Here is a 27036-nt window from a genome sequence, read left to right on the forward strand (position 1 = left end):
GTTTGACAGCCAGAAGATGATATGTAACAAAATTTCTTTAAGTTTAAAGAAATGTGAACAGTCATTTTCTTCACAGTACAGTCAATTATTATTTCACTATAAACTCCCTTAAATCTTATACATAGCAGTTTAAGCAGCACAATTCCAGCAACAAAAACAGCTTATTTCAAGTTACTTTCGGGCTCTGAGTGGAGTTTTAAGCTGTCACTCATTTCCTATGAAAAATGCTGATTTCACTTCCTACATAGTTTCTAAACCTTCTTTCACACTTTGAAGCAATTAAAAGAATGTAACATGTCATTTTAGAGTATTTTCTTCAACTCGGTGGTAAAAATCCAATGAAGAGGAAACAATTTTGATGTTAGAACTATTTCTTCCCTGTTGGTTCAAGGAAAATTACAAATAAAATGATTACCCTATACCCATGTGTCACTGACATGCCAAAACATAAGTTTGCTTGCACACAATAATAATTGGGACTTACTTTCAAGCAAAGTCTGGATAAACATTAAACCAAATTAAAAGTTTCAACTATACTATGGCATTTATAAAGTAAATGGTGTTTATGTAGCACAGGTAATTTTCAGCATTGCTGGAAATGGAGTGGCCCACTTCTTCTCTAACATTATTCCCTTAGCATCGCCTATAGGGAAGGGAAACTCCAAAGACCTGGTCTGCAACAGCTGCCTCTTGATTTATTTATTATTATATTTATTTATTTATTAAATTTATTTATTTATTATGCCGCCCCATTCGCCAAAGCCTTGGGGCGGCTTACAACAATAAGTTAAAAATAATTATAATATTAAATTAAAAAAATATAAACATTAAATTAAAAATACAAAGATACCAATATAAAATAAGCCGCCCTGGCCAGATAAAATCCAGTAATATTAACAGTTAAAATGCCGCTTAAATAAAAAGGTCTTCACCTGGCGCCGAAAAACAAATAACGACGGCGCCAGGCGGACCTCTCTGGAGAGCGCATTCCATAACTTAGGCGCCACCCTAAAATATAAGTGGTAGTGACGTGAGTTGACACACATTATATGATCAAGGAATTAAGCATGTAAAAACTTTTCTAGAAAGCTTTTACTCATTTGAAGAGATCAATAGTGTATCACTAAATTTTACTCAATAATTCAGGGAGCAGTCTTTCTCAGAATACAAGCAAACAGGAATTACAAACGAGCCTGAAAATTCTAATACATTATATCCTAATCGGAAGATCTCAAGGGGCATTAGGTTGGCTACTGCTGAAACAGTACCCTACTAGATGTGTGCCTTCTCTGTAACTCTGGATAGCTCACCAGGCAGATATGAGATATGGATCCCAACATATTATTCTGTATTTGCCCCTTCAATTTAACAGCTATTTAACACATGGCAAACCAGTCATTTTTCAACTCTACTTCAATATTCTCCACTGATTTCCCCCAAAATGATGCTGCAATTAGTCTTCCAATCGGTTTCCCTACTTGCCCCACCCCTGAAAAAAATACATTTTTGTTATCCAGTGTGGCATAATGCTGTGAGTGTTCTATGGGGACTTGGAAGACCTGGGTATTAATCCCCCCTTCGCCATGAAGCTCATTGGGTGACTTTGGGATGCTCACAGACTCTCAGCCCAACTTCTATTCCAGGTTTGTTGTGAGAATAAACGGAAAGGAGGAAGGCTGTGTAATGTCACACTGGGTGCCTTGAAAGAGGAAAAAAAGGCAGGGTATAATTGTACTAGTAGCAATCATAATCAAATAATGGTTACAGGCTAGCTCCTCACTCCTCTTTTCAACTTCACACAATAATGATGCCTCTGAATATGAGTGAAACAAAGGGGGAACAGCACTGTCAAAAAAATATGAAGTTAGCAGGACTATCAGCAGCAAATTACCGCCAATGACAAGCCAGCCTCTGCCATGATGCAGTAATCTGAAGTGCCAGCACCTGTGAAGTACACCAAAGCAAACCGTGGCAAAGCCAGAGTCTTGCAGCTTTAAGTCATAGCCAAAAACCAAAAGCAGTAAATCATCAACACTGGTCAATGCCCTTTCCTGTGAAAATAGCAATGAATACTGCCTTTCAAACAGGTCAAGGGGTCACCACTGCTCTCAGACAGCTGGTCTGTAAGTGAAGGTCTAAAAGGATCTGCCTTCCTGTGTATTTCAAGGGTGACTCAAAGCTACTCTGAGCAGAAATTAACTGAGGTCACAGTCACAACTCTGACCATCTTGAAAGTGGCACTGTAACAGAATGATGGGTTATATCAGGTAGTCTTCTTACTGTGCAACCAAGCCTAGGGAGGGGAGCTCAACATTTTCATGCTTGTGGGGGACATTCCCATAGTTACATATTATACAGTGATAATTTTTGCAATATTTGCATTGGTTGGTGGTTACTTTCAGCCTCAATAAGAAAGCACAAAAGAAAAAGAAGCAATGAAAGTTAAACAAAGTAAAGGCCACCAGATCTTACTGATAAATGTCAACTCTCTTATTATGATATCTTACTTTAAAAGATCTAAATCTTACTTCTAAAGAGTTAAATCTTAAAGCTGTCAGAGATTTTATGTCTGGTTTAATTATGCTGCACACATCAAATTACTGTCATATTTAAGTGAGGCTTTTTCAAACATTGTACCTCTTAAATTAAAACAGTTTTGTCTAAAAAAGTGTGACTTAAAAATGGTCAAAGAGCTCTGCTTATGATAATAGCAAACATTTCTAACAAATCTTGTAGAAATGGCTCCTTGGTTTTAATTGTCCCAAGGTCTTGATTTCATGAGATTTATGAAGAAAGAACCAAGCAAAATGGTCCAGTCCTCAAAAATCAGAAGGCCTCAAGGCATCAGTATCAGCAACAAGCATTAGTCGTGCAGAAGTCTTTTAGAATCATGGTTCCATAACACTAAATGAAAACCATTTAATCCTGGACAATCAATAAGGAGGCTACATACATGAGAAAAAATCCGGAACTATATTTCAAACAATATTTTCTCCTACTTCTACAAGTTATGCCTTTCAACTGCTAAGTGATATTCTATAGCTACTTGAATATAAGGCACTCTGCTCTAATAAAAACTGCAAGTGAGTTTAAGGTAGCGAGACTGTAATTACCTATTACAGGAATCTGGCTAGGATACAGGAATTAACTTTGCTAATCTTGCAGAGTACACCATGGGATCTCTAATAACCGCAAGCATTCAAAATCTTCATTTTAAATCTTAGCTACATATACTTTGATTACTCATGCAGTTCCAATCCTTGAAGTTCCAATCTGTCAATTAAAACTCTGAAAGGTGACTCATAATGTGAAATAATTTATATTTCTGCCCTTTTGGGCTTTCTTTTTGAGCTTTCTTTCTGTAATACCTTAAAAGCCCTCTATTTTGCCTTTTCTCACTCTTTACTCTTTGTTTCTTTACATTAGAAATTCAAGTCTTGTCTGGGTTGGAAGATTTGATGGCAACTAGAGAACATCTGAAATTGACATTACAACCGCCTGAACGCTGAGCAATTGAGAAGTGAACAGATTTTCAATCACAGGTTTAAAGAACTTTTGGAAAACACCAACACTTAAAAAGAACACTTGGAAGGAGGAAGCACATCTCAGACTTGGGCGTTTAGCTATTTTCACTATGCCCTCACTTAGCCAGCTAATGATTTCTCAGTTGCTCTTATAGGATTCCTGCATTTCATATTGAGAACAAAAAATCCTACGCAGCATTACCCATTTTTGAAAACCTGACTGAATGTCTACATAGTACCTGTATGTTGCTATACTATGTTGACATAATATACACATACTTATTCAAGGAAAGAATGCTGGGAAGTTTAAGGTTGAATATCCCTATTCATTTGCCAATGGGAAACATTTCTGGTAAACCAACTTCCCCTACATAAACTTTGTATTGTTATAAAAACTGACATCAAGGTACTTTTACTTGATCTCAGTGCAATTTGCAAGAAATTGATCATCTCTTTGCTATTGTTTTTAACCAATCAGAACAATATCTTTCAAGATGTTCTCACATTGTCGTTTTTTTTTTCTCCACAAGTGTGTGAAAGCCATGCACACCCTGCCTCTGGAACACCAGGAAATGAATACCGCTGCTTAAATGTAAGCAGTCTCAAAATCCAGCTGGGAAAATTTTTTAAACCAGCATTGTTTGTTTGTTTTGATGCTTTTCATAGTTTATTTGGAAAGTGGCACTGAAGTGCGGAGACACATCCAGTAATCCAGTGGAGCTGCTTGAAAAATCTGCTGATAAGTACTACTCTATCACAATGAAAAAAATTATCCATTAGCATCCGTTCAACTGACTACACAAAATCAGCAGAAGGCATGAAGATTGTGACTAGGTGTTGTGGAAGTTTGTTTTATAGTCACAAAGAATAGCTTTTTATTTTCTTTTAAAGCTCAATTGTGTACGAGTTACTGACCCCTCTTTATTCCTTCCAGAGCGAGGCAAAAGCCTTTTCATTCACCCCATATTTTAATAGTCCATAATTTTAATTTTAGATAATTACTATCTTATTTATATTACATTTTACTGTAATTTATTGCTGGTGCACCTTTAATTAATTTGAGTGCTACTGTTGTGGGCTCTTTGTGGGCCTATTGCTCTTTTAGTATTGCTGTATTACTTATTTTTGATTTTAATGTATTGTTTTGTTTGTGTGTTTTGATTATGTAAACTACCCAGAGTATCGTCTGGACTAATGGGTTGCATAGAAATCAAATAAATAAGCATGTGCGCATGCACACACCATAAATATGTCTATTATTAAGATATAGACATATGCATTGGGAAGATCATACACTACCAGGAACCATGAGAAGGAGAGGTACAGCACACGCTGCAGGATTCTCCACCAGAAAGGACACACCCCGCTTGGACTGAGTCCAATATGCTACACTGTTAGTATACTCCAGGCCTGGAAACACATCCATATCCACATGGACATAACATCATCCATAAGACAGAAAAAAGGGCACAGAGCTTGAGCAACATATACTCCTTAACATAAATGTTAATCAATTAGATTAACTGATAAATTAACATAAATGTTAATCAATCAAGTTAATCAAAATCCATTAGACCTCAATTGAAGCTACAGAGGGACACCCAAATGGGAATGGCACCTTAACTGAGCTGGTTTACAAGACCTCTTTTCCCCTTAAAGGCTTCATCAGAACTCTCTGGCTCCCCCCACTGCCATGCTGTAACGAAGCCCAAATGTGTGCAACCGAAATCGTCCGTTGTCTATCCCCGCCTTCACTGCCCTTGCTTCATTTTACCACCGTAGTAACCAATTTCTAGTTTTTAAGCATAGGCTTAGGGGTTAGGGAGGGACCTGAGTTTCTGGAAAGCAACACAACCCTACAGAATAAAACATCTTATTTTTTTAAATAAATGAGCAAATCCTTCAACAGTGAATGAAAAACTATATGGATTTATGAAGAACACATATCTTGTGAAAGTCTCTCAAACTGTCCTGGCATACTAAAAAAATGCCTCCACTGGACACCAACAAGCAAATGAATATAGGCATTCTAGCACTGTTTCTAAGCATGGAATTTTCAATTTAAAGGCAAGTGGCAATGAGAATAGGAACAGGTTCCAAAAAAGGAAAGAATATAATTTGACGGAATGTGATGCAAATTTCTCCATCCACATTTTGAAACAAATACTTTTATTTGATAATATTCCACATTACATGCTATTACATAAACATGTAAAAGAACTTTTTATTCACACAGGCATTTAAAGTTATTTCCATAGTTTATTAATTTAAATAAATATTGTTCACAGGAAGAGTTATGCCTCTCAGTTTTATAGCACAAATTTAATTATCGCTTTGGCTTTTTCCCCTTATAACGTACACTGCCCTGAATTATATTATTTATTTCTACAAGCTTTTATATACCTTCCTCTATAGTCATTCTGGCTCTCAGAATGATTTACAAAATAAGATTAGATTAAAAATACAATAAAATAATCAAATAGTAATATTTCAATAACAATACATTCCAGCAGTCCAGCACATGAACCAACCAACAACAATAAATAAAAACAAAAATAAAGCAAGCATATACAAACAATTAAATAAATAATGACTTAAATAAACAAACAGTGACCTGACAGGTACATAAAAACAACTCTGTGTGTTTGTGTGTGTGTGAGAATGTGTGTTAAATGCATCATTTAACACTTAAAATACTGGGAAACAAAGTTTTAGTCTGGTGCTGAAAGATGTTTAGCGCCAGCACCAGGCCTATTTCTTTGGGGAGAGAATTCCAGAAGGGTGGTTTAAAAGCTTAATAAAATAATCTCCTAGTGCTGTTTTACCTGTTTTTTAACTTCATGTCCGTACTTTGCTTCTTTATTATGCTTATAAAACTCCTGCACCCATTCTAGCATCTCCACATCATATGCTAGGCTGGGGTCCTCCCTTGTAAGTTTCACTCAGCCATGGAGGCAACTGGGTGACTTTGGGGCAGTCACAGATTCTCAACTCAACCTACCTCACATTGTTGTTGGGATAAAGCTGAGAGCCACAAGAGGAGAATTATGGATGCCACTTTGAGCTCTTTGTCAGAAAAAAGGTGGGATACAAATCTACTAAATAAATAAAAAGCTAGGGCAGAGTACTCTGTGTAGCCATTATCCATGCTGAGCTATAGGATAAGGTTTTCTAGAAATCCAATCTAGTAATGGGGCAAATTCTGTCCATGCCAAACATGTTTGACCATTAGCTCAAAATTAAACTTCTGGGCACAAGGGTCTGAGTATTATCATTTCAATTAGATGCTTTACAAATATACTTTTATATAGTCTTCTGAAGCGCAAAGCCAAGGAAAATTCCTTTTATGCACACGCCTAAGTCTCTGAACTTCCTTTCTTTAATAAGTAACCCATATTGGATACCACTTAAAGTCTCCTACCAATCACAGCGATTCTCACAGCTTGCCCTTTTAGATTCCAACGTTCAAGCAAGGATTGTGCAGTGCTAGACATTAGTACGCTATGTTGCTGTATGACCTTTACTCTGATAATGAACATTTACTACCAGCCATGGCCACTTATTAAAATGGCAAAGTTAAAGTTATAGTAAAATGTGAAACACTTTTTGTTGTTATTGCTGTTGTGACTGATGACAATGAAAGAAACAAAAGACAATAAAGCTGGTAAAGCCCAACTCCCCCACTGAAGCTGCAAGAATATTAAAATACATGATGAAAGATGCAAATTTAAGACAGCTGAAAGGGGAAAAGATTAAATTATACTAGCTGTGAAGATACATGGAAATATTATATTTTCTTGTCATAGAAACTATATTGCTTAAATAAAAGTTCCCACCCCACATCATATCATCCAACAGCATTTCTGCCATTTATATGTTGCCAGTAGACTATAAAAGGGCATGCCTTTTTCCAGCCAAAAACTCCTTGGTTCTTCTTCTTGGCTTGGAGAGGTGAGAGATGTAAGTTCAAAACCTTCTCAACAATGAAAACTCCCTGGTGGTCTTGACCAAGCAATGCAGATAAGTCCCGAGGCTGTGGACAAGTCATGATCCTGAGAACATACTTAAGTCGAATTTGTGTGTAAGCAGAATCACATGAATAAGCCCAATGTTTGGTTTTGGTTTATACACACACACACTACTTGCCTATGCATATAAAGCACTTAAGAAACACTTCTGTATTTACTAAAATATCTTAAACACAATACATCATTGTAATAATTATAATAATATAGCAATGATAAAGTAACTACAGATACTGAAAAGAGAAAGAAAGAGAGAGAGAATCTGAATGCATGTGTGCAGGCGTACATTACTGAAAAAACAAATGAAAGAAACAGTTCTTAAAACAATTTAGAACACTCTTTCAAAACAGTGTCTTACAGAGTTAACGTAGGTCACTTTCATTCTTGCATAGATTATAAGAAGATCATGAATATGAAGTGTTTTGAGCACTTTAAAATACTGTATGTTTTTTCATTTTCTGAATATATTTCTGAGTTGCTCTGCTAATTTACAATAAACCATAGGAATAATAAAACACCACAGTTCCAAACAAAACAAAACCAAAAACAAAATGTTACTACATGGATTAGGAAGTTAATACATGATTTCAAGCTTTAAAACAAGAACAGAGGAACAGGAAGAAGCCATCTGGGCACTTCTGCTTCTGCCCTTCCAGAAACTATTTTGCCATGGTCCTGCTTGATCCCTGATGCCCTGCAAGTGCCAGGAAAACGCTCTGGCTTGGGTACACATGAACCCACACCCGAAAGAAAAAGTTGTGACTAGTGTATCTAGACCACCACTGACGACACATTGCCAAACACACCATGTAGTTCCCTAGAGATATCACAGCTTTTCCCTAGAGTTATTCATATAGCATTGCAGTCCATGCAATTATCAGTACGGGTTGTTCATAACCCAGGGACTACCTGTATTATCTTTGTCCATTACCATGGATGCTTCAATAATCCACTAGTGTAAACTCTTCAGAGAAATAGGAAGATAAAAATAAAAATGACAACTGTAAACATCAGCTATTTTAGGCATTTCTACCCTTCAACTGGCAGCTAGTTTTGACAAAAGGCACTAAATGGATGGAAGTGAAGGCCCAAGTCCTACCTTGTAAGTGGCCTGCCAGGAGGTTTCTTTCCCTGCACTATCCCCAAAGCCACTGTTCCTCCCTTAGATTTGCTGGAAAAGCAGATATGTAAAGACCCAAAGAAGCACTGCGGAATATTAGCGGAAGAAGTGATTTCTCTGCTTTATTCCCAAGTATTCCTCCCTGCCCAAAAAGAAAAAAAAATAGATTGTAGAATCCTTTCTTTCAGAAAGATGAACAAAAAGTCCCAAAGGAAGTATTCATATAACTATTCCCACCAAAATGTTTCCTCAAACCTACACATGTTTATGCAAGACTAAGTATAATATCAGATCATTACAGTTCTTGTGCATGGAGGACAAGCAAGTCCTAGGCTATAAATTGAGACCATAACTCTTAAATGCAAGAGCAAGATGCATTTCTGCCTCCAGGGGGTATTGCCATTATCACAATAAGGCAATCTGTGCAAGAAAAACCCAGAAAGCACTATATCTTATGGTACTTACAAATGGATGTACAAATGTGACGGGGAAAGAAATCAAACACCTCAGCCAGCTTTTCAGAGAAGTGTTGAAACAGGAGAGAACAGTCATACTGCATAGCATGTCAGCTGAAAATATGAGAAGTCCTACCGAAGTCTGGGTATGGTAACGCATTTGCTTTGCTGCCTGACAATGCAAGTAATATGAAAGCACTCTGGGAGATCACAACAGGGAAGTATCCACATATTACTGCAATAGGATGTACATGTCATGGGCTAAACTTGCTTCTTAATCACATCATGAAACTGGACGCCATCCAAAAGGTCTGTAGACAAGCAAAAGAAGCTATAAAATATGTTAAAGCTCCTCCTATTGTTGCTGCAGTCTTCTAGAAGAAGAAAAGGCAATGAACAAAAGAGCTTTACTCAAGGTCTGTGATAAAAGACAATGAGATGGAGTGGGGACCTCCTCTGCAAGTTTACTTGCGGAGCTATTCAGGAAGCTCCTCAAGTAACAGCTGAGGATCTTACAGCATCCAGGGGTACAGAACACTGTACGTGACGAGGATGTCTTCTAGGTTTCAAAAGCTTGCAGAAGCTTGCAAAACCAATTTCTCCAGCAGTCACTGCATCTGAATCACACAGTGAACTTTTGTCGCAAATTCTTTACCATGTGGCCAAGATAAACAACTGATTTGGGGAATCTAAGTTTAGCTTCATTTACTGGTAAAGAAGGAAGTAAAATGTTTATTAAGTAATGGGAAGATTTTTTTTCCCATTCCATTCCTGCTGCAGCAATCCCGCTCGACCCAAGATTCAAAGGCAGAAAAGTACGTGATGTTAGCATAGCACTAGAACACAAGCCACGCACTTAAAATTTCATGCTGAAAATTCATGTTCAAATGTTGCACATGTTCAGGGATTTGCTCCAAAACTGCAGTCTGAGATGCTGTCAAACATACCCCTCCAGCAATACCAAAAGAAACTGGCCAATGTTTGGAAATACATACACCAAATCAAGAGATGACATGACATGCGAAGGGTGGAAAAGCATGTTTCATTTTGGGCAAACATTCCAATTTTAGGAGTCTATTATAATTATAGTAAAGTTGAAGAAGCCACTGATAGCAACAGCTTAGAATGAGACTGTTTCAATTTCATGTAGAGCAGGGGTCCTCAAACTTTTTGAAGAGGGGGCCAGTTGAAAGGCTGCAGTCACAGACCGGTGAGAGGTGGGAGTGCCTGGGGGCACAGGCCGGTGAGGTACCGTCGAGCACACACGAGGCAGCATTGGGAACGCACAGTGGTGGTTTGCTCGCTCAGAGATCTCTCAGCGAGTCCAAAACCATCTATGGGTGAGCGCGACAGAGGCAGCGATAAGCACGCACGTACAGGAGGCAGGCAGCGGTGGCGGCTTGCTCGCTCAGAAACCATCTCCAAGTGAGCCACCACCTCCCTGCCCACGCAGCAAGCGTGTGCACGGGCCGGATCCGTCCCGCAGGCCATAGTTTGAGGACCCATGGTTTACAGCTTCACCTGCAACACTGAAGATTGCAATGTTTAACTACTCTTACTTGCAGTGAAAGCAATCAGATAACCTTCTTGACAAGAGCCCACAGTTAAAAAACAAAAAAAATGAATGTGAGGTACGAATGGGCCAGCATTGCCCCCCCTATATATATGTATGTATATTCCTATATCCTTAAATACTTACCAATCCACAAACTAAAATAATTTATTCATATGAGAGAACTGTTCCATATTTGACTTGCAATGAATGTACCATACGAGGAAGAAACAAATGTAGATGGTTTACACAATTGCATTGCATGTGACATTTCTGTGTATTAGAAGATGCTTCAGTCAAAAGACAAGACTGTCTTAAAAAGAGATGACCATAAATTTGTTATTATAGGTAGAAGCAGCAATTTCAAGAACGTTATGAATCTGAATAAACGGAAAAGTGATATAGTGTGGTAATAAACATATCGCTAAAATAAAATCAGGTTCGCACAACTCACACTTTACTTCTCAATGTGTTACCTAAAATCAAAACAAAAAATATATTTTAGCCAAGCAATTGAAATAATTTTCTTGATATCTCTTATCATTTCAATCAACTATAATCTGGGATATTGCCAGAAAATCCTCAAACCATCTCTCAAATATATGAAAGGCCCATCTTAGTGCTTTTTAAAATTATTTCTCTCAGGGATCCTCTTTTGAAAGTGTATGTTACAATTCAGAGCAATTGTAATGAGCGCTTAGAGGAAGTAACCAAAAACTTATTTTCCCTCAAATCCTGTTTTGTTCTAGTTCTGTAATATCCCACTTGGGCAAAATTTTAACAGCTTTTTATATGTTGAAATAACTTTCTAATGGCTGGATCAAATTTGATATTTCAGAAGCGGCATTAAGCAAAACAAATTCCCAGTAAAGCAGTAGATTCACCAATCAGTCCCTCTGTGTACTTTTATTATGCAAGGCATACAAGCTTGCTTTTATGATCTTCCAATTTTTAAGTTCGTTCACTAATCTTGGCCAATTTATACCTGGCCTACTCAAGACAACTTAGAATATAATTAAAACAGAAGACTCCAAACTGAAGCACTGTCAAGAACAGGTGTAAGGGCAGAGGCATGTAGCTCAAAAAGAACATTTTCACGTTTTGGTGTATCGCTTTGCTTTTACATATATACTTTGATAGAAAGCTCCCTCTCTTTCATGCACATGCACTAAACTGTACATAAGCAAGCGATAAGCTGTGGAGCTAAGAAGGCCTTCAATGCAGTGGATCTCCCCCTGGCGTTTGAGAAGTACCCAGTTGTCCTGCTTTAGTGGCCAACTAGGATCTATTTCTTTTGCCCAAACATTACCTGAGCGAAAGTGCTTTTGTAATTACGGTGTTGTAATTGGTTTTAAATACAACACCATAATTGTTTCATGTTGTATTTGGTTTTAAATAAATTTTAATGTGTTATTCATTTCTTATTTCAATGTTCTAGCAATTTTATGTATTTTAATGCATATTACATATTGTGTTAACCACTGAGAGACATTTTAAAGTACGCATATAGGGATTATACATCTCATAAACAAACATACAGTCTTTTATACATAAGGATTTTTATTCTCAAATAGATTCAATTTTATTTGGATGCACTAAAAAAAACTTGGGCTTTACATTTTATCTAACCATATAATGTAATAGAGCTAACCTTCAAACTTAAATACGATACCTTCAAAAAAGCCTATACAACTCCAAGACAGTTGATTGCCATGCTTAGCCAGTATGATTCCTTCCCTTCACTTGCTGGTCAACCCTGCCCATGAATCGTCTTTCAAGGGTGACCTTCCCAGTGTAAGTGGTAGCATAGTTATCTGCAAACCACAAATATTTCTGAATCCAGTGGACCATTTCTGAAAAGAGATTCCCGGGCCTTGATCTGCCAAGAAAATGAAATCTAGAATCCCTGTCCCTAAATCCCAGATTTGGGTGTTTTCTTGTTGAGTTTTCCAGGTGCATTCTTATTTTATTTCACATGTTTGAAGATTGAAACTTTGCACTACTAATTGCTTCAGGAGCTGAACTGAAGCCTACATTGCCTTGAGAACATAATTTTCAGACAGGATTGGTTTCCAAAGAGGTATACAATACTATTTTAAAAACCCTACAGAAATGACTACTGAAGAATTACAGAACTACTTTGTAACTTTGTACTTTGTAACTACCCTGAACTGATAGAAAGAAGAACAAGGGGTTCTAGATCAAATCAGGCCAGAACTTTCCCTAAAAGCAAAATTACAAAACTGAGGCTGTCATACTTTGGACACATCGTGAGAAGACAAGACTCTGTGGAGAAGACAATCATGCCAGGGAAAGTTGAAGGAAGAGGAAGAAAAGGGAGCCCAGAGAAGGGATGGGTTAACTCCACAAAAGAAGCCAGTCTTAAATTTAGGACAACATTCTGGAGGCCTTTCATTTACAAGTCACCATGGGTCAGAGACACCTTGATGGTACACAGCAGCAGTGCGCACGTGTGCGCGCGCGCACACACACACACACACACACAGGGAGGGAGGGAGGGAACATGAAACAGGGTTAAAACTTTGTTAAAACTACACTGGTGGCAAGGTGTCATTAATTCTTTGTTTTAGAAACAGATTTAATCTAAATTTGTGCAATGTTCAAATTTCAAATATTTGAAAATTCAACATAGGATGTGACGCATAAAATGAAAGAAATGAACCAATTTCCCCTCATACTCTGCTATACAAGACCATCTAAGTATTATCCATTCTCTTTCACTAAGGATAAACCGGAAGACTCCTCACACTTAGGATGTTTTTGCCATCTCCACTCAGTTCTCCAAGGATATGGAATTCCTTGCATGCTTAGATTTTGGACAGGAAGAACTAGGGTTATTCTTCAGTTTTAATTCTTGTGTGGCTTGACTCGCCTGCCCTGTGCACATGCAGCTTTGACAATATCCACCCCTGCTTTCAGCAGCGCCTACTGCATTGTCTCTAGCACAATCCTGATGCTCAAGTAGTACTGAGACATTATTCAGTTGAAGTTAGCTTTCCTAACAGTGGACTGGGAATATTATCAGCTTATTCTACATTATAAGGCTGGAGGACTCTGCCAAACATAAACAAGGAACTTGTGGTAAGTTATGCTGCTTCAACTTAAGGTTGAGAAAGGAGAGAATATTAAATATCACCAGCTCATTATTTTAACTGTCACAACGTATGTTCCCGAGGCTTTTTCCTGTATGCATACACAAAGTTGGCTATGAGATATTAATCATCCAATGAGACTGGAGATAATTACTTCTATTATAAAAAAGCAAAGTATATAAAACATTGCATTTGGCAGGTTCCTGGATTTACTATGTTTTCTTTTGAGAGCTCTTTAAAGCAGCAAATTTTGTCATGCCGATACACTGCTCTTCACAGTGGTAGGTAGGAGAGGCACCGAAATCTAAGACAGTGTATTTCCTTATGTTACCCTGTAGCATAGACTTACACCACTGTGTTTTATACCACAATGTGGTTCCAAAAGAATGGAACCCGAACCAATTCACATGCCAACAAAAAACCTCTTGCCATGCAGATGGTTAAAACAACTATGAGATTAGAAACGCTGCAGATGTCCAAAGGTAAAATGCAAGAAGTCGCCTGAAGACAGAAAAATGGAATTTTAAATCCCCAAAGGCAGATACCAGATAAAACTCAGCATACTGCTTGCTCCTCTGAAAAGGCTACAAACTGTAACAGCGACTGACACAGAATTTCCAATATTTCGACTGTTTAAAGCTAAGCATAGGATCTACTCAAGTAGTAAACAGGAAGCCACTGCCTAAATTGGAGCCTTCTTTCCTATTAGCAATTCTTCATTTCACACTGAAAAACAATCAAGTTATTTTCATCTGGAAAGCAGCAGCAACTTCCCATTGGAATTGATTTTCTTTATAGATATGAGGAAGGTCCCTTACTTGAAGGAAGAAGGGGAGAAACATATTAGCATGTAAGCTGGAAATTGGAATGATAAGGCTGGTTGCCATCTAAGCACACAGAAACAGTTCACGTGACAATAGGAAGCCTACTCTCTCCGCCTTTTATTACCTGAATTCCCTTCAGCAACCAATTCTGAATGCTTTTCCAGACATGTATTTCTAAAATACTTTTTGGAAAAGCTGATGAAAGACCTCCCGTAAGATAAAGAATGTCATCTGGGGGCATCAGTAATTTTTCTTTCAATGTAAAATATGTAAAAATGATTATACATCATATAACTTGAAACAGGACAAAATAAAGTCCACTTGAGAGTAAACTGTACTTTGCTCACCATGGCAGATCTAAACTTAGAGTTTCCAATAGAAGAGACTCTACTGGAAGAGTTATTTCAAGAAGACTATGGTTCTTTTTAAAAACGTTGCTCTCTTACAAGATAGCTTTAAATATAGACCATCTGTGTAAGGTAGATTAATTCATGAGTTTTTTCAACCATGCCAGAACGGTGTGAGATTAGTGGTAAAAGTGCTGGAAGGAACACATTTGACAGTTCTGCAAGAAAGCATCATCTGTCTGTATGTGATGACAGCTGCACAGCTAAGTTGGTATCATACCAGTTTGGTTTAAGCTTCAAGACTCTCTCAACCCCCCCACACTTTCATGCCGCGTGCAATTTTTGCACAGTTAGGTGTGCTTGGCCCCTGAAGGCTTTCACCACACGAGTGTGTTGCGCCTTGCTGGTCCACCCTGTTTTTATTATCGTTCCGCTCCTGCTGTATGCTATTCATCCAGCCATGTTAATCTGTGGCTGCGGCACTTGCTTCTTTTTGCCATAAGTGTCAGACCAACATTCAAGAAGTATGAAACCACTTCCTAGAGACAGCTCCAGAACAAGAGCTGCACTTAACTCATCTGCTCCTACTAGAAATTTAATAAACAATTAAAATTAAGGCTGGGAATGAAACATCAGCTTTGGAAAAAGTAGGGAGCAATTTAAAAATTAAGTGAGATTATTAATTGGCTTCAGTGTATTAAGCATCTTCTCAATTAATCCAATTTAATTTTAGTCTCATAACATTAAGCAGCTTTAAATTAATTTAATTGGCTATACAGAGTAGAATTTAGCTTTCATATTATGGATGATTACACCAGGTATTTTACTACTTTTTATAAACTAAAGGTCACAGAAAGCATATTCTCTGTGTAAAATATTTCCCCGAAGTAGTATTAAGCACAGAACCTCAGGAAGCAAGGAGAGCTAGAGTTCTCCAGCTTCTGACACAAGGCAACTGCAAAGACAGGTTTAGTACTTCCTTTATGGGCCTGAGTGCATGACACAACAGCCTATGACAGGTTACAGTGTGTGCAACTGGTATTGTTTATATCCACCCCCATTCAGGTGCTGTCTTGTGAGAACTAAGCCAGTGTAGGTTATATAAGGTTTGTTTACCCCTCATATAACCCACAATCACCAGGTTCACCCAACACAACCCTTGAGTGGGGGCTGGATATGCAAAAGTCATCCAATCCAGATCAATTAAGTCAGTGATTCCCAAGCCGTTTACCATGAGACTACTCCATGCAGGTTGGAGAAGGGTGGCAACAGGCTACAGTGATCATCATCCCACCCACCATTACTTCTGCCCCTATATGAGCAGCGGTATCCTCCTAAGAGAAAGGGCAAGGACACAGAGGGATACCCTACCAAAGGGTATGCGACAACTGTGAACATTTGTGCAATGTGGACAGTGAGGTAAGACCACGTTAACTAAGCTGTTCTTCAGATATAAGAAAAATGTATGGCCATTGTTCTGGGAACAGATCAAGAAAGTTGAGTGTAAGGGTGAAGTGTACTTGCAAATTTAGTCATGGAAAAAATCTTCCCAGGAATCAAAAATTCAAGAAAACCCTGCAGTAAGATGAAACACCTACCTTGAATACAACTTACACTGAATGTTTAAATTGCCCTATTTTCTCTCACACATTAAGAGCAACCGCAAGCAGGGTATCATAGAATGTGGTCTTAAGCAAGTGCATGAAAACATCCTAAGATTGTTGACAGTATTAAGAAAGATTTTTACACATAGACCGTTTAGGTACAGGCACTGTTTAGACTTTCGGAAGGGACCTTTTGGGCAATGTAGAAAGAATGTGTACTCTGATGTGGCCAAGTAAATTAACTCATATATTAGTATACAGTTCTTAAAGACCCCAATGAAGATAGTTGCCTTATTGTCTCAGGTGTTCCACTTAGCAAAGTAGCAGGACTTGTCCAAAAGAGTCCTTAATTAAAATGTTCTCAAGGAAGTGTCTATCCTGCGAAGATAAAAGCTGTGAACTTGTTTTAATTAGCAACTTATTTCACAAATGAAACAACCAACAGTAGAGGCAAGAAAGGAAGAAGATGGGTAAATGTGGGGAAACTGAAGCTAATCTCTGGTGCCTTTTCCTACAGCAAATTCCATAAACCAGGCAAATACTAAATAGTGGTGTACACGGGGTTTTTAAAATTGTCCCTTTCCAATTATTTTGGTGTACAAGATTCTTTTTACATTTCCTTACAGAGAATTGCTATCCTCAACAGAAATCGTATTGCTCTTATATTTGATATATTGTAATTGTACTTTTACATTTGACCCTACTTCAAGTTAACTTTTACATAAAATGACTTTAGCTAATAAAGTCAGGTCACTGTTAAAGAAAAACAAAGCCCGGGACTGTCTAGAATAGATTAAAGGAATCCAGGGTTAAGCTAATAAGCATTAGCCTTTGCCTCTTTATCCTATCTATGCAAGCTCTCCAACTATAAAGCCTGTTAGAACAGGGCAGCATGGTGTTAGAACATTGGACTGGGGACCTGGGAGACCCTGGCTCTAGTCCTACTTAGCCATGAAACTCGCTGGGCAACAGTGGGCCAATTACTCATCCACAGCCGAATCTATATGTTGCTGCGAGGATAAAAATGTGACAGAGGGGAACCTTGTAAACCGCCTTGGATTCCTCACAAGAGGGAAAAAGGCAGGATGCAAATACAACGTAATAAACCGTCCCTACCCTTCAACACTGAAAAGCTAAGCAGGGAAGTCAGAGATAGAACATTTTGGAGGGCTTTCATTCATAGGATCGCTCTAAGTTGGAGACAACTTGACAGCACAAAGCAACAATATCCTTCAACAGTGTTCACCTGTCAATTTTACCTATTTCTATACAGGAATTCAATCTACCATCATTTCTTCTTGGAACAGGTCTGTCTTGCTTCACTAGAGCAGAGCAACCAAACTGTCACATGCCAACAATTGGGACAACAACTCATGTTTATACCATCTTTTCAAAGTGCCAGCCAACCAACACTTAAAACCCCTGAGCTTGTCACCCTTTGGAGAACTACATATGCCACTGCCAAAGGCAGCAGAATACAAAGGAAGGTTGCCTGTGCACTTGTTTGGGCAATTAAAGGTTGAAGAAAAGCAACCCAAACACACACAAGTTAAAAGGAAACATCAGTGTGGGGTGATGCCACATTGACTCTAGTGCCACCTGCTTCAGCATCTGGTTGAATCCAATCTCCACAGATACAGGTTAATTACCAGCTTTCAAATTCTGATGTCTTAGTGTACACACAATTTAAGCAAGACAGTTCATTTCCTTGAATACAAACATGGATTTGAGGGACAAGCCAGCAGCTTTACATATTCAACGGAAACTGCAGCCCTGGTTACTAAATCAAAGTCCTGCGCTTCAGCTATTGAGTCACTTCAAGTTCCAAGTCAATATAAGAAATACTGTCACAGCTTCAGCTAACCCTTTTCAATGTTATTCTAAGTGGAAGGAACTAATTATTTTAAAATGTCAAAGAGAAGTTCAACAATGCAATGTTTTCAATACGGACTTCAAGTTCTAAGGAAGGAAAAGGACAGTAATGTGAGAATAAAAAGATAAAGAGTGAAACTGTCTTATAATCCATGTCAACTTGGGTTTTCACTACAAAAGTCCTGTTTCAATTGCAGCCACACAATACCATAACGGCAAATATCTGGAAGTAAATGTCTTAGCATATTTATCCCACCACTATAACAAGGGCATGGCGGCCGAATGCAAAGCAACCTCCTTTCCTCAAAATAAGCCTGCGACAGATCAGGTTGGCGGATTATGACTAGTACAAGATCACCAAAGGAGGCCAATGCTAAGAAGTGATTTGAACCGGACTCTTCCCCTTCGACCTGATGGACAGAGCGACTTTCACTCAGTACAGCTCAAGCAGCAAATCATTCACCTGCACTATGGTTACTCTTCTACACCAAGCAACAGGTGGTAGTAAAGATGGAGAAGATCCATTTTTTCTGGTGCCTTCCTATTTCTCTTTCCCATCTGCAGCCTCTTCCATCTTCATGGCCACATCTGAGGAGCTGTGTTTTCTTCTCTTAGAAAGAAAGGTTTGTTTAAGAAAGAGAGTCGTGTAACACAATCGGGGGGGTGGGGGAATCACCACATACATACACACCATACTTGAGATTTCGGAGCATGCTCTGACAGCGATCATAGTTCAGGCTGAAATTACACAAATAATGGTATCATAAACACAAATGTCATGTTCCCAAAACTGGGTTTTGACAATGAAAAATAAGAGTCAACTTGAAAAATATATACTCTATAAGATACATCTATGCAGCCAACATTTTCAAGTCTTCTATTATTTCCTATTTAAAGCTAACAGAGTAATACAAAATGTCAAGAGCTCAACACTAACATTCTTTTTAAACTTCTATTTGCTTACAAGGAACATGTGTTTATCTAAGGGTTTTTAAAAGTATCCAGTAAATAAAAGCATTTAGCTCCCTAATACTAAAAATACCTATACAGATGTAACTAATAAGTCTTTAAGGTTTCACAAAAGATTTTTTCTTTTAACCCTTACTACTGAACTGCAGTATTTCTCTTCTACTAATCCAAATTACAATAGAATCTGAAATCCTCTCTAAGCTTATTAAACACAAAATGCTATCACAACCTTCAGACAATACCTTATTTCCCAAAACAAACAGAACTCTATTTACCAGTCTATGCTTCAGAATTCACCCCTCATTTGAAATTAGCACAGAAACAACACAAATAAGAAAACAGATAATATGGATAAAAATTGCCCCATTCCCTAAATATGCATAATTATATATATTCTCTTAACCAAGTCAATTTCAACAACTGAAATTAATTATCTCAATTACCCAGCCTTTCTATTGCATCATAGCATAAAAGTACAATGCATATCTCAGCAATATAGCCATACAGCATTCCATGTGTATATTAGAGACATCACAAAGAAGCATTTTTCAAAAAAAAAAAGATTTCAAACATACATGAGGACAACATACTGCACTGAAAGGAAAATTACATTTAGTCTAATCCTATCACCTATCTGAAATCACATTTTCTGCCCATACACATTGGCATCCTGCCCTCCAATGCAACTACAATACCAGAGGATAAAAGGGGAATTCTTGGAAGAAAAGGCAATTGTGTAAGAACCTAAGAGCCACACTGAATTAGGCTAAGGTCGATCTAGTCTAGCAGCCTGTTTTGCATGGGAGCCTGCAAGCAAGTTATGGTACAACAGCACCTCCCACTCATATTCCCAGCAACTGGCATAGAGAAGAACACCGCTCCATACTGGAAGTCCATGCCGCCATAACTCATAACCACCGATAGCTTCACTCTCCACAATTTTAACTCACATTCATCCAATTATTGATTATTAATAAAAAGGCTGTAGACTGCAGAGGCATATTATTTTTAATTATAATCCTAATAAGGAGAATAGCATACACATGCACAATTTGTATATTTTTAAGGGGCTTAGTAAAACTAAATTATTTATGTGATTAATTTAAAAAACTGCTCATCATTTTCTGTTGACGATGGGAAAAGCGAAGTCATCCAGGCAGTAAATGAAAGAGATGCCCTCTTGTAATTTATTATTGTTATCTCTCAGTTATAACAACCAACCTTCTCCAGCTTCCCTCTGGCCAGGAACCTAAAAGAGGAAAGAATGGCTGGGAAGCACAGTTGAACAATATTCTCACTCATGTACTATATCTTGTTTCCAGTTTCCCACAAGATATTTAGTACCCTCCTCGGGCTCAGCCCACCTGCACATTCTTTTGAACAATGTAGGGTTGCCGGGTTTCAGGAAATGCCTGAGAACCGTGTGACCTTAATTATTACTATTGAAATTACATGCCAAAAGTCACATGACATCAGACCTTATACATATGCATGAGCATGAACACGCATTATTGTTGAATAAGGCTGACCGATTGAACTAATCCACACTGTAATAGCCATATCCAGTTAAGAGTGTATGCTCATGCGAAATTTATTTTGTCACTATTCTTACATCAATTAAAAGGGCTTGAGGACTGTTGCCCGAATCTAAAAATGCTGATGCAAATAAGAACAGTGGTGCCTATTTTACAGCTTCGCCACAAACAAATAATTGATTATTTTACATGCATCCTAAACTGTAATCCAGAAGAGTTCCTGTTCTATCAGGGCAGGTGAATCACATGGGTGAGTCTGCATGAATAGCTTCTTAGACTGAACCCAGGACCAATGAAGCTAGTGTTTTCCTTCTGGCTTCAGTATAGGCCTATGAGACCAAAATTCCTGGGCATGGGGAAGTGTAGGGGGGGAAGGGGGTATTTAAAAATAAATAAATAAAATGTTGGAGTCTGGGTCTGTGAAATCTATTAAAAAACATCAGTCGCTTCTTGTCAGCTCCTAGGGTTGTTGTGTTGTTATGGATCTGTCCTGGTTATTGGGTAGTAAAGAAAGGCAATAAATAAATAGACTAGTCATGCTGCAGAGCCAAAATCAATTCCCAGTTATTAGGGAATATGGGGAATTCTTGTCAAGACAGCATTGCGACATCCATCTTTTAGGACATTCTTCCACCTACCTATGAAGAATGTGGCACTGACCAAAGCAGATGGCCTTCCAGGCTAACGTAACACAGTACTGCTTCTATATATGCAGCAAGCATATAATGCAAGCTCAATGCATCCCCCAAAATGTGTGTATCTTTAAGCCAGTCTCTTGCAACATTATAGTCCGTATTATGCCAAGAATGTGGTAGAGGAAGGAGAGCATATGCTTTCTGAGCTTTGGCACAATATTTACATAATTATTTCAATGACAACAGAACAATTTGATGCTCAAGTACTATCTGCAACATGTCTTTCAGTCCTGATAGCATTCTGTACTCAACGTGCCACAAAGCTGTAAGATGGAGTGATTTAAATTTGTTCTTTTTAGCACAGGCAGCATAAAGAACTTTATGGTATGTTACTGACTTCAGAATTTCTCATTTCTCTGTTTTACGCTCTGATATCCCATCACTAAATAAAGTGTTTTTGTTTTAAGCAAACATTTCTATACGAAAAAGCAGTCATGACAGATCTCAACATTTTATCAGAAGGTAGATTTTTTCCCAATTCTAACAGTTGATTCAGAAAATCATCCTTTTAAATATATAAATGGCCCTATTTTGATAACACAAGCAGTTCCAAACCATTTTAGAAAAAGAACATCAGTTCTACTCATGAAACTGCAATATTCCCAAGATTCTTCATGGAGAACAATTCTGGTGATATGAAACCTCTGTACCATGCACAGGAACTGTGCGAAAGCAGGTCAAATCATATAAGCCTTGCCTGAAACAGGGATATTACTATCAGATCAAAACTACGGTGAAGGCGGGATGCAGTCTGCAACTCACAACACAAAACTGCGAATATCTACAGAGAGAGCCCTGCTGTGTTCAGTGGAGTTTGCTTCCAGGTAAATGTGTATTTACCAATCTGCAGGCTCAGATTGGTTAAGCATCCTTGAAAAACTGCTCACCTGTTGCCAACTCAAGCTCCTGCTAAAATCTAAGTGAAAGGACTTCATCCAGAGTAAACTACTTTAAAAAATGTTAGCCTGTATCTTATCATTTAAAGACCTTTAAACTATGTTTGGAGGTGGCTTGGAAAAGCATCATTTTCTTGTCACCCTGTGGCAAGCTACAATCTACAAAGCAGAAATTAGTAAGCACTTAAGTATGTTTTTTAGCTTACTGGAACATCTAACTTTCAGGAAAATGTGAAACGCTTTGATAAAATTATATCCCTAGATCCAAAACCCCAAACCTACAAGCATGCTTCCAAGATAAGCCCCATTAATTTCAGTGGAATCAAATGCATGTATACCTAGGATTACAGTCTTAGCAGACAATTAATTGACCACACAATCATAGCACAATTCTAATGCCATCAGTGGGACTACACTGCATATGTTGTCTACAACACAGCCAAGCCTTTGCAAATAAAATAAGCCAAGCAAGCTTTTATACAAATGCTGGACATTTACAGAGTCTTACCTAAAAGTCTCTGCCAAAACCTTAACTACACACTTCCTTTTGCCTTCTCATTTAAACTGTAAGCCTGCAGGCAGTGACTGCCTTTTTAAAAATTGATCTTACATAAGCTACTTTGGGAGCTTTTCTGGCCAAAACATGGGGTAAAAATGCTTTAAATGAATAAGAACACAGGAAGCTGCTTTATACAGAGGCAGACCGTTAATTTAACTAGCTAGGTAGTGTCTACACTGAACTGACTCTCCAGGCTATCAGAAGGAAGACCTTCCCAGTCCTCCTCGAAGTTTTCAGGGAATGACCTTGTGACCTTTTGCAGCCAAACTATGAGCTCTAAAAACTGAGCTACAGCCCATCCCTTCTGAGTCACCTTTAATGGATTTGCTCTTACAGTACCAAGTACCAAACAAAAAACCACACAGAAATCCGTTCGTGAGGCATACAGCAAGGTTCTAGAATGGTAGTTATTTGCTCAAAAGTGGAAGGTGGTGGGCACATATTGTTAAATGTTCACCAGCCCAAAGAAGAGTTGCAGCAGCTACACCTACCGTCAAAACAACTGGACTAAAGGACCAATCAAGTTTAGACAGAAAGAAGGCTTATACTCATCAATATGTCCCAATCAGCTGCAAGGTTTTTTCCAATCTAAATATGCACACAACTCTGCCCTAAGACACACAACTTAAGCACATAATGGACAATGCAACAACCTTGTATGGAAGGGCTAACTATTGATTGCTTAACCCATAATTATTTGTGGCTGTATGGGAGCGAGTGAGCATGCTGCCCCCTTACAGACTCATCACTTCTACTTTCCTTAACAGCCCAGAAATGCTTTGCCGCATTTGAAGTCGGAAGCTCTGTGTGGTACAGGTGTTAAACAAACCAGAGTTAACCCAAATACAAACCATGGACTCTGGCTGCATAGCTGTTGAACAACCCAGAGCTTCCAGATTCAAAAGCAACAACATCACCAGCCAAGGACAGGGAATTCCTGAGTTGCTCAGGAAAGCACAAGCAGGCAAACAACCCATGTATATTCACAAACAAGCCGTAGTTTCTTAACTCAAATTGGGTCTATGTCCTGAATCCACACAACATTTACTGGAAGGAAACCCTTCACAAGTTATCAGCAAGTAGTTCAAAATGATGCCTGTGCTTCCACAGGCCGTATTTGCATTTGATTTCATTTTTCTTGATACAATACTCTCACCCATCTATGAGTGGAAGCCTCTCCGAGTCTGACAAAAAACGAGTATTTTTCAATGCAATTTAGAGGATCCCAGTTACTGAAGCACCCCACAATCAAATACACAAAGTACACGCACAACCAGCCTATCTTCTCAGTCATTCAACATCTTCATTTTGCTTTACAACTTTCATTTAGAACATTCCAGGTCTCTCAGCATATAACACAGAACACAACAATGTGAACATAAGCATTTATGTATCCTGTTTGTAAACAGTGCACTTGGTCATATACAAAAACACATAAAATAGAAGGTGTAGTGGATAAATGTAGACCAGGAACAAGTACAGAGTTTTGATGTGGAAACCCCAAGATTAAATTCCCATTCAATAGCTGGCACAAAGCTTTACAAACATTGTATGCCTAAGTGGCCTTGGACCAGGTGGCATTTCCTCATCTGGTCTACCTCACAGAAAACTGCCGTATCAACAACACACAATGTCTCAAAGACAACACTGCCTTCTTTGGAGCCACCCCCGCAATTGTAGCACTTTGTTCACAAATCCCATTCCACAGATCAGCGCCACGTGTTCCTGGCGCCATTATGTATAATGTAAATCGCCACAAGACCAGATGTGTGACAATAGCCACCAGCTGCAGGGGAAGGTTTGCTGGTTCTACTTACTTTATGTAGTATCTTGCACCTTCGAAAGTATAGGCTTCCTCCCAGCCTGTGGGTAGATCTAGGTAAAAAACAAATGAGCACCAGTTCACTACACCAAACATTAATACCAGTTTTAGTGCATTTTACTTCACAATATATTAAAAAGGAAGCAATATTTTCAGTTCTAAAACTGACACAGGTCAAGATCCTTACAATCATGAGCAGAAGAACCACTAAGAAGTACATGGTGCAAGACACACATATACACACAAGTCCTAAAATCCTTAAATTCTTACATCTAATGAGTTCAGTACAACACATCTTAGTAAATGCATTTAATATTGCTAAGTTAGACAACATTCCTGAATATATCTGTTATATATTCTGCCAGTCTGCTGCAATGCTCAGTGTCCAACTGGAACTCAGGAGATCTGGGTTCCAGTTCCCACCTGGCCATGAAGCTCACAGAGTGACTTAGGGCCAGTCAATGCCTCTCTCAGCTTCACCTACCTTGCAGGTTTCTGGCAAGGGAAAAATGGTGAGGGTATGAAAGCTGCCCTGGGTTCCTCATAAGAGGAAAAAAGACAAGAAACGAATATAATAATGAATAAGGTTACATGTTGCTGTAATACCATATGGAAAACCTCAAAAACTGCTTCCAGCATCAGTACCACAAGACATAAGTGCTTTAAATAAACACTGTTTTAGACTGTACTGAACTACTGTGTCAGTCATAAGACAACCAAATAAGTCACTCTGGGAAAACAAAGCAATCTGTTTAGACACATACATCAAAAATGGCAGCTGCTTAAGAGACTATTTCTTATGACATCACTGCTACATCGTCTTGCCATGTCTTCATAGATGCAAGGATTCATAGACAAGCCGATACTGGAGATTCAATCTACACTACCGATCTAGAGGTGGGAAAAGTGATATCTGGTGTTTTAGTCAACAGTGGCACAATGAGTAACTTATGACACTTTTTACGAAGAATCAAAATCAAAGACTCTCTCCTCTTCTGCTAGAAAAAGGTAATATCCCCACAGAAAAAAGTTGGACAATTAAAACTATGTGTTTCTAATAATAAGCATTGCATTCACTTAGCACAGTGTGCTCTTCTTTGCTGCATGGATACATCTGGTTTTGTTTTTTTGATACCTAACACCTGTGTTTTTGAGCATGGGTACATAATATCTGATAAAAAAAACAGTGTGGTAACCGAAACATTTATAAGGGACACAGCCTTCTGGAAATGTATTTCATGGTAATATGAGGCATTTCAACAGATAAAGCAAACTTGTGCGCTGCATACATATCATAGGCAAATAGTGAATCAATTTAGAGTTACTTTGCCCAGATAAATATAATAATGTCCAAGATTACAGCTGGGAATATTACACAACCCAGAGTAAAAGAGCGTTCCACACTTATTCCCATGTAAGAAAAAAGAATAGCAGATCTGGTTGGTGTATTAGTATGATCAGTTATCCAAATATTATCATAAGCCTATTCAGAATTCACCATGCCAACACTATGAAGAAACTCCATTAGTCCAAAAACAAGCTTGGTTCATTACCTAAAATATCATTAAAAAAACAATAAAAGGGTCTTTTGGCACAACTGGCAATTGTTCAAAGGATAACCTTGATATGTAGGGTAAAAAGGTTAAAATACATTTAAAATATGACTAGAAAGAAGCTTAGATCCAGCAGAAAAATAGGTGCCAATTTAAGAATAATTCCATGCGTGGAAGGCAACAGCATACAACAGCCAAATCACTCACTGCACAGCTGACCCTGACCCTTTCCGGCTGGACTTCCCAGTTAGGACAAGCTGTAATTATGTAAGAAACTCCCTTCAATTAAGCAGCAGCTCAGGTTCCTGACTTTAAAACACATCTGACTGTAAACTACTCCATATCATTCCCTAAAAGCATGACCAGGAAGCAAGATAAACAAAACACAAGAAGCTCTTCTCTCAAACTACTCCCAGCTTACACAGAAATTTCAAAATTGATGAACTGTCTAAACAAGAAGCAAGCGAACAGAATGGAGATGTCATCCTAACCCATGCAACTGTCCCTGGACTGCCCCTTTCCTTCCTCCCTACAATCATTTGCACAAATGAAAACAAACAATTGCATTGCT

At 38.3% G+C, this 27036-nt stretch overlaps 1 protein-coding gene across 17 annotated transcripts in view; it reads right to left on the reverse strand.

Moving 5' to 3' along the window:
- The window catches only part of PLEKHA5 (pleckstrin homology domain containing A5), a 210086-nt gene that overhangs the window by 178496 nt on the left and 4554 nt on the right, over positions 1-27036 (reverse strand). For 16 of the 17 annotated variants that reach the window (XR_006416817.1, XR_006416818.1, XM_044452171.1 and 13 more), the window contains exon 3: positions 24908-24965. Coding sequence is in view for 15 of the 17 variants with exons in the window: in XM_044452171.1 (XP_044308106.1) it covers positions 24908-24965 (58 nt within the window). In the remaining 2 variants the exon portion in view is untranslated. Of the gene's footprint in view, positions 1-1104; positions 11153-24907; positions 24966-27036 lie in introns of those variants that run through there. The other variant, XM_044452185.1, reaches the window with a different exon arrangement.

Source organism: Varanus komodoensis, unplaced genomic scaffold, assembly GCF_004798865.1.
Source record: "Varanus komodoensis strain SLA01 unplaced genomic scaffold, ASM479886v1 scaffold70, whole genome shotgun sequence".
Lineage (NCBI taxonomy): Eukaryota > Metazoa > Chordata > Lepidosauria > Squamata > Varanidae > Varanus > Varanus komodoensis.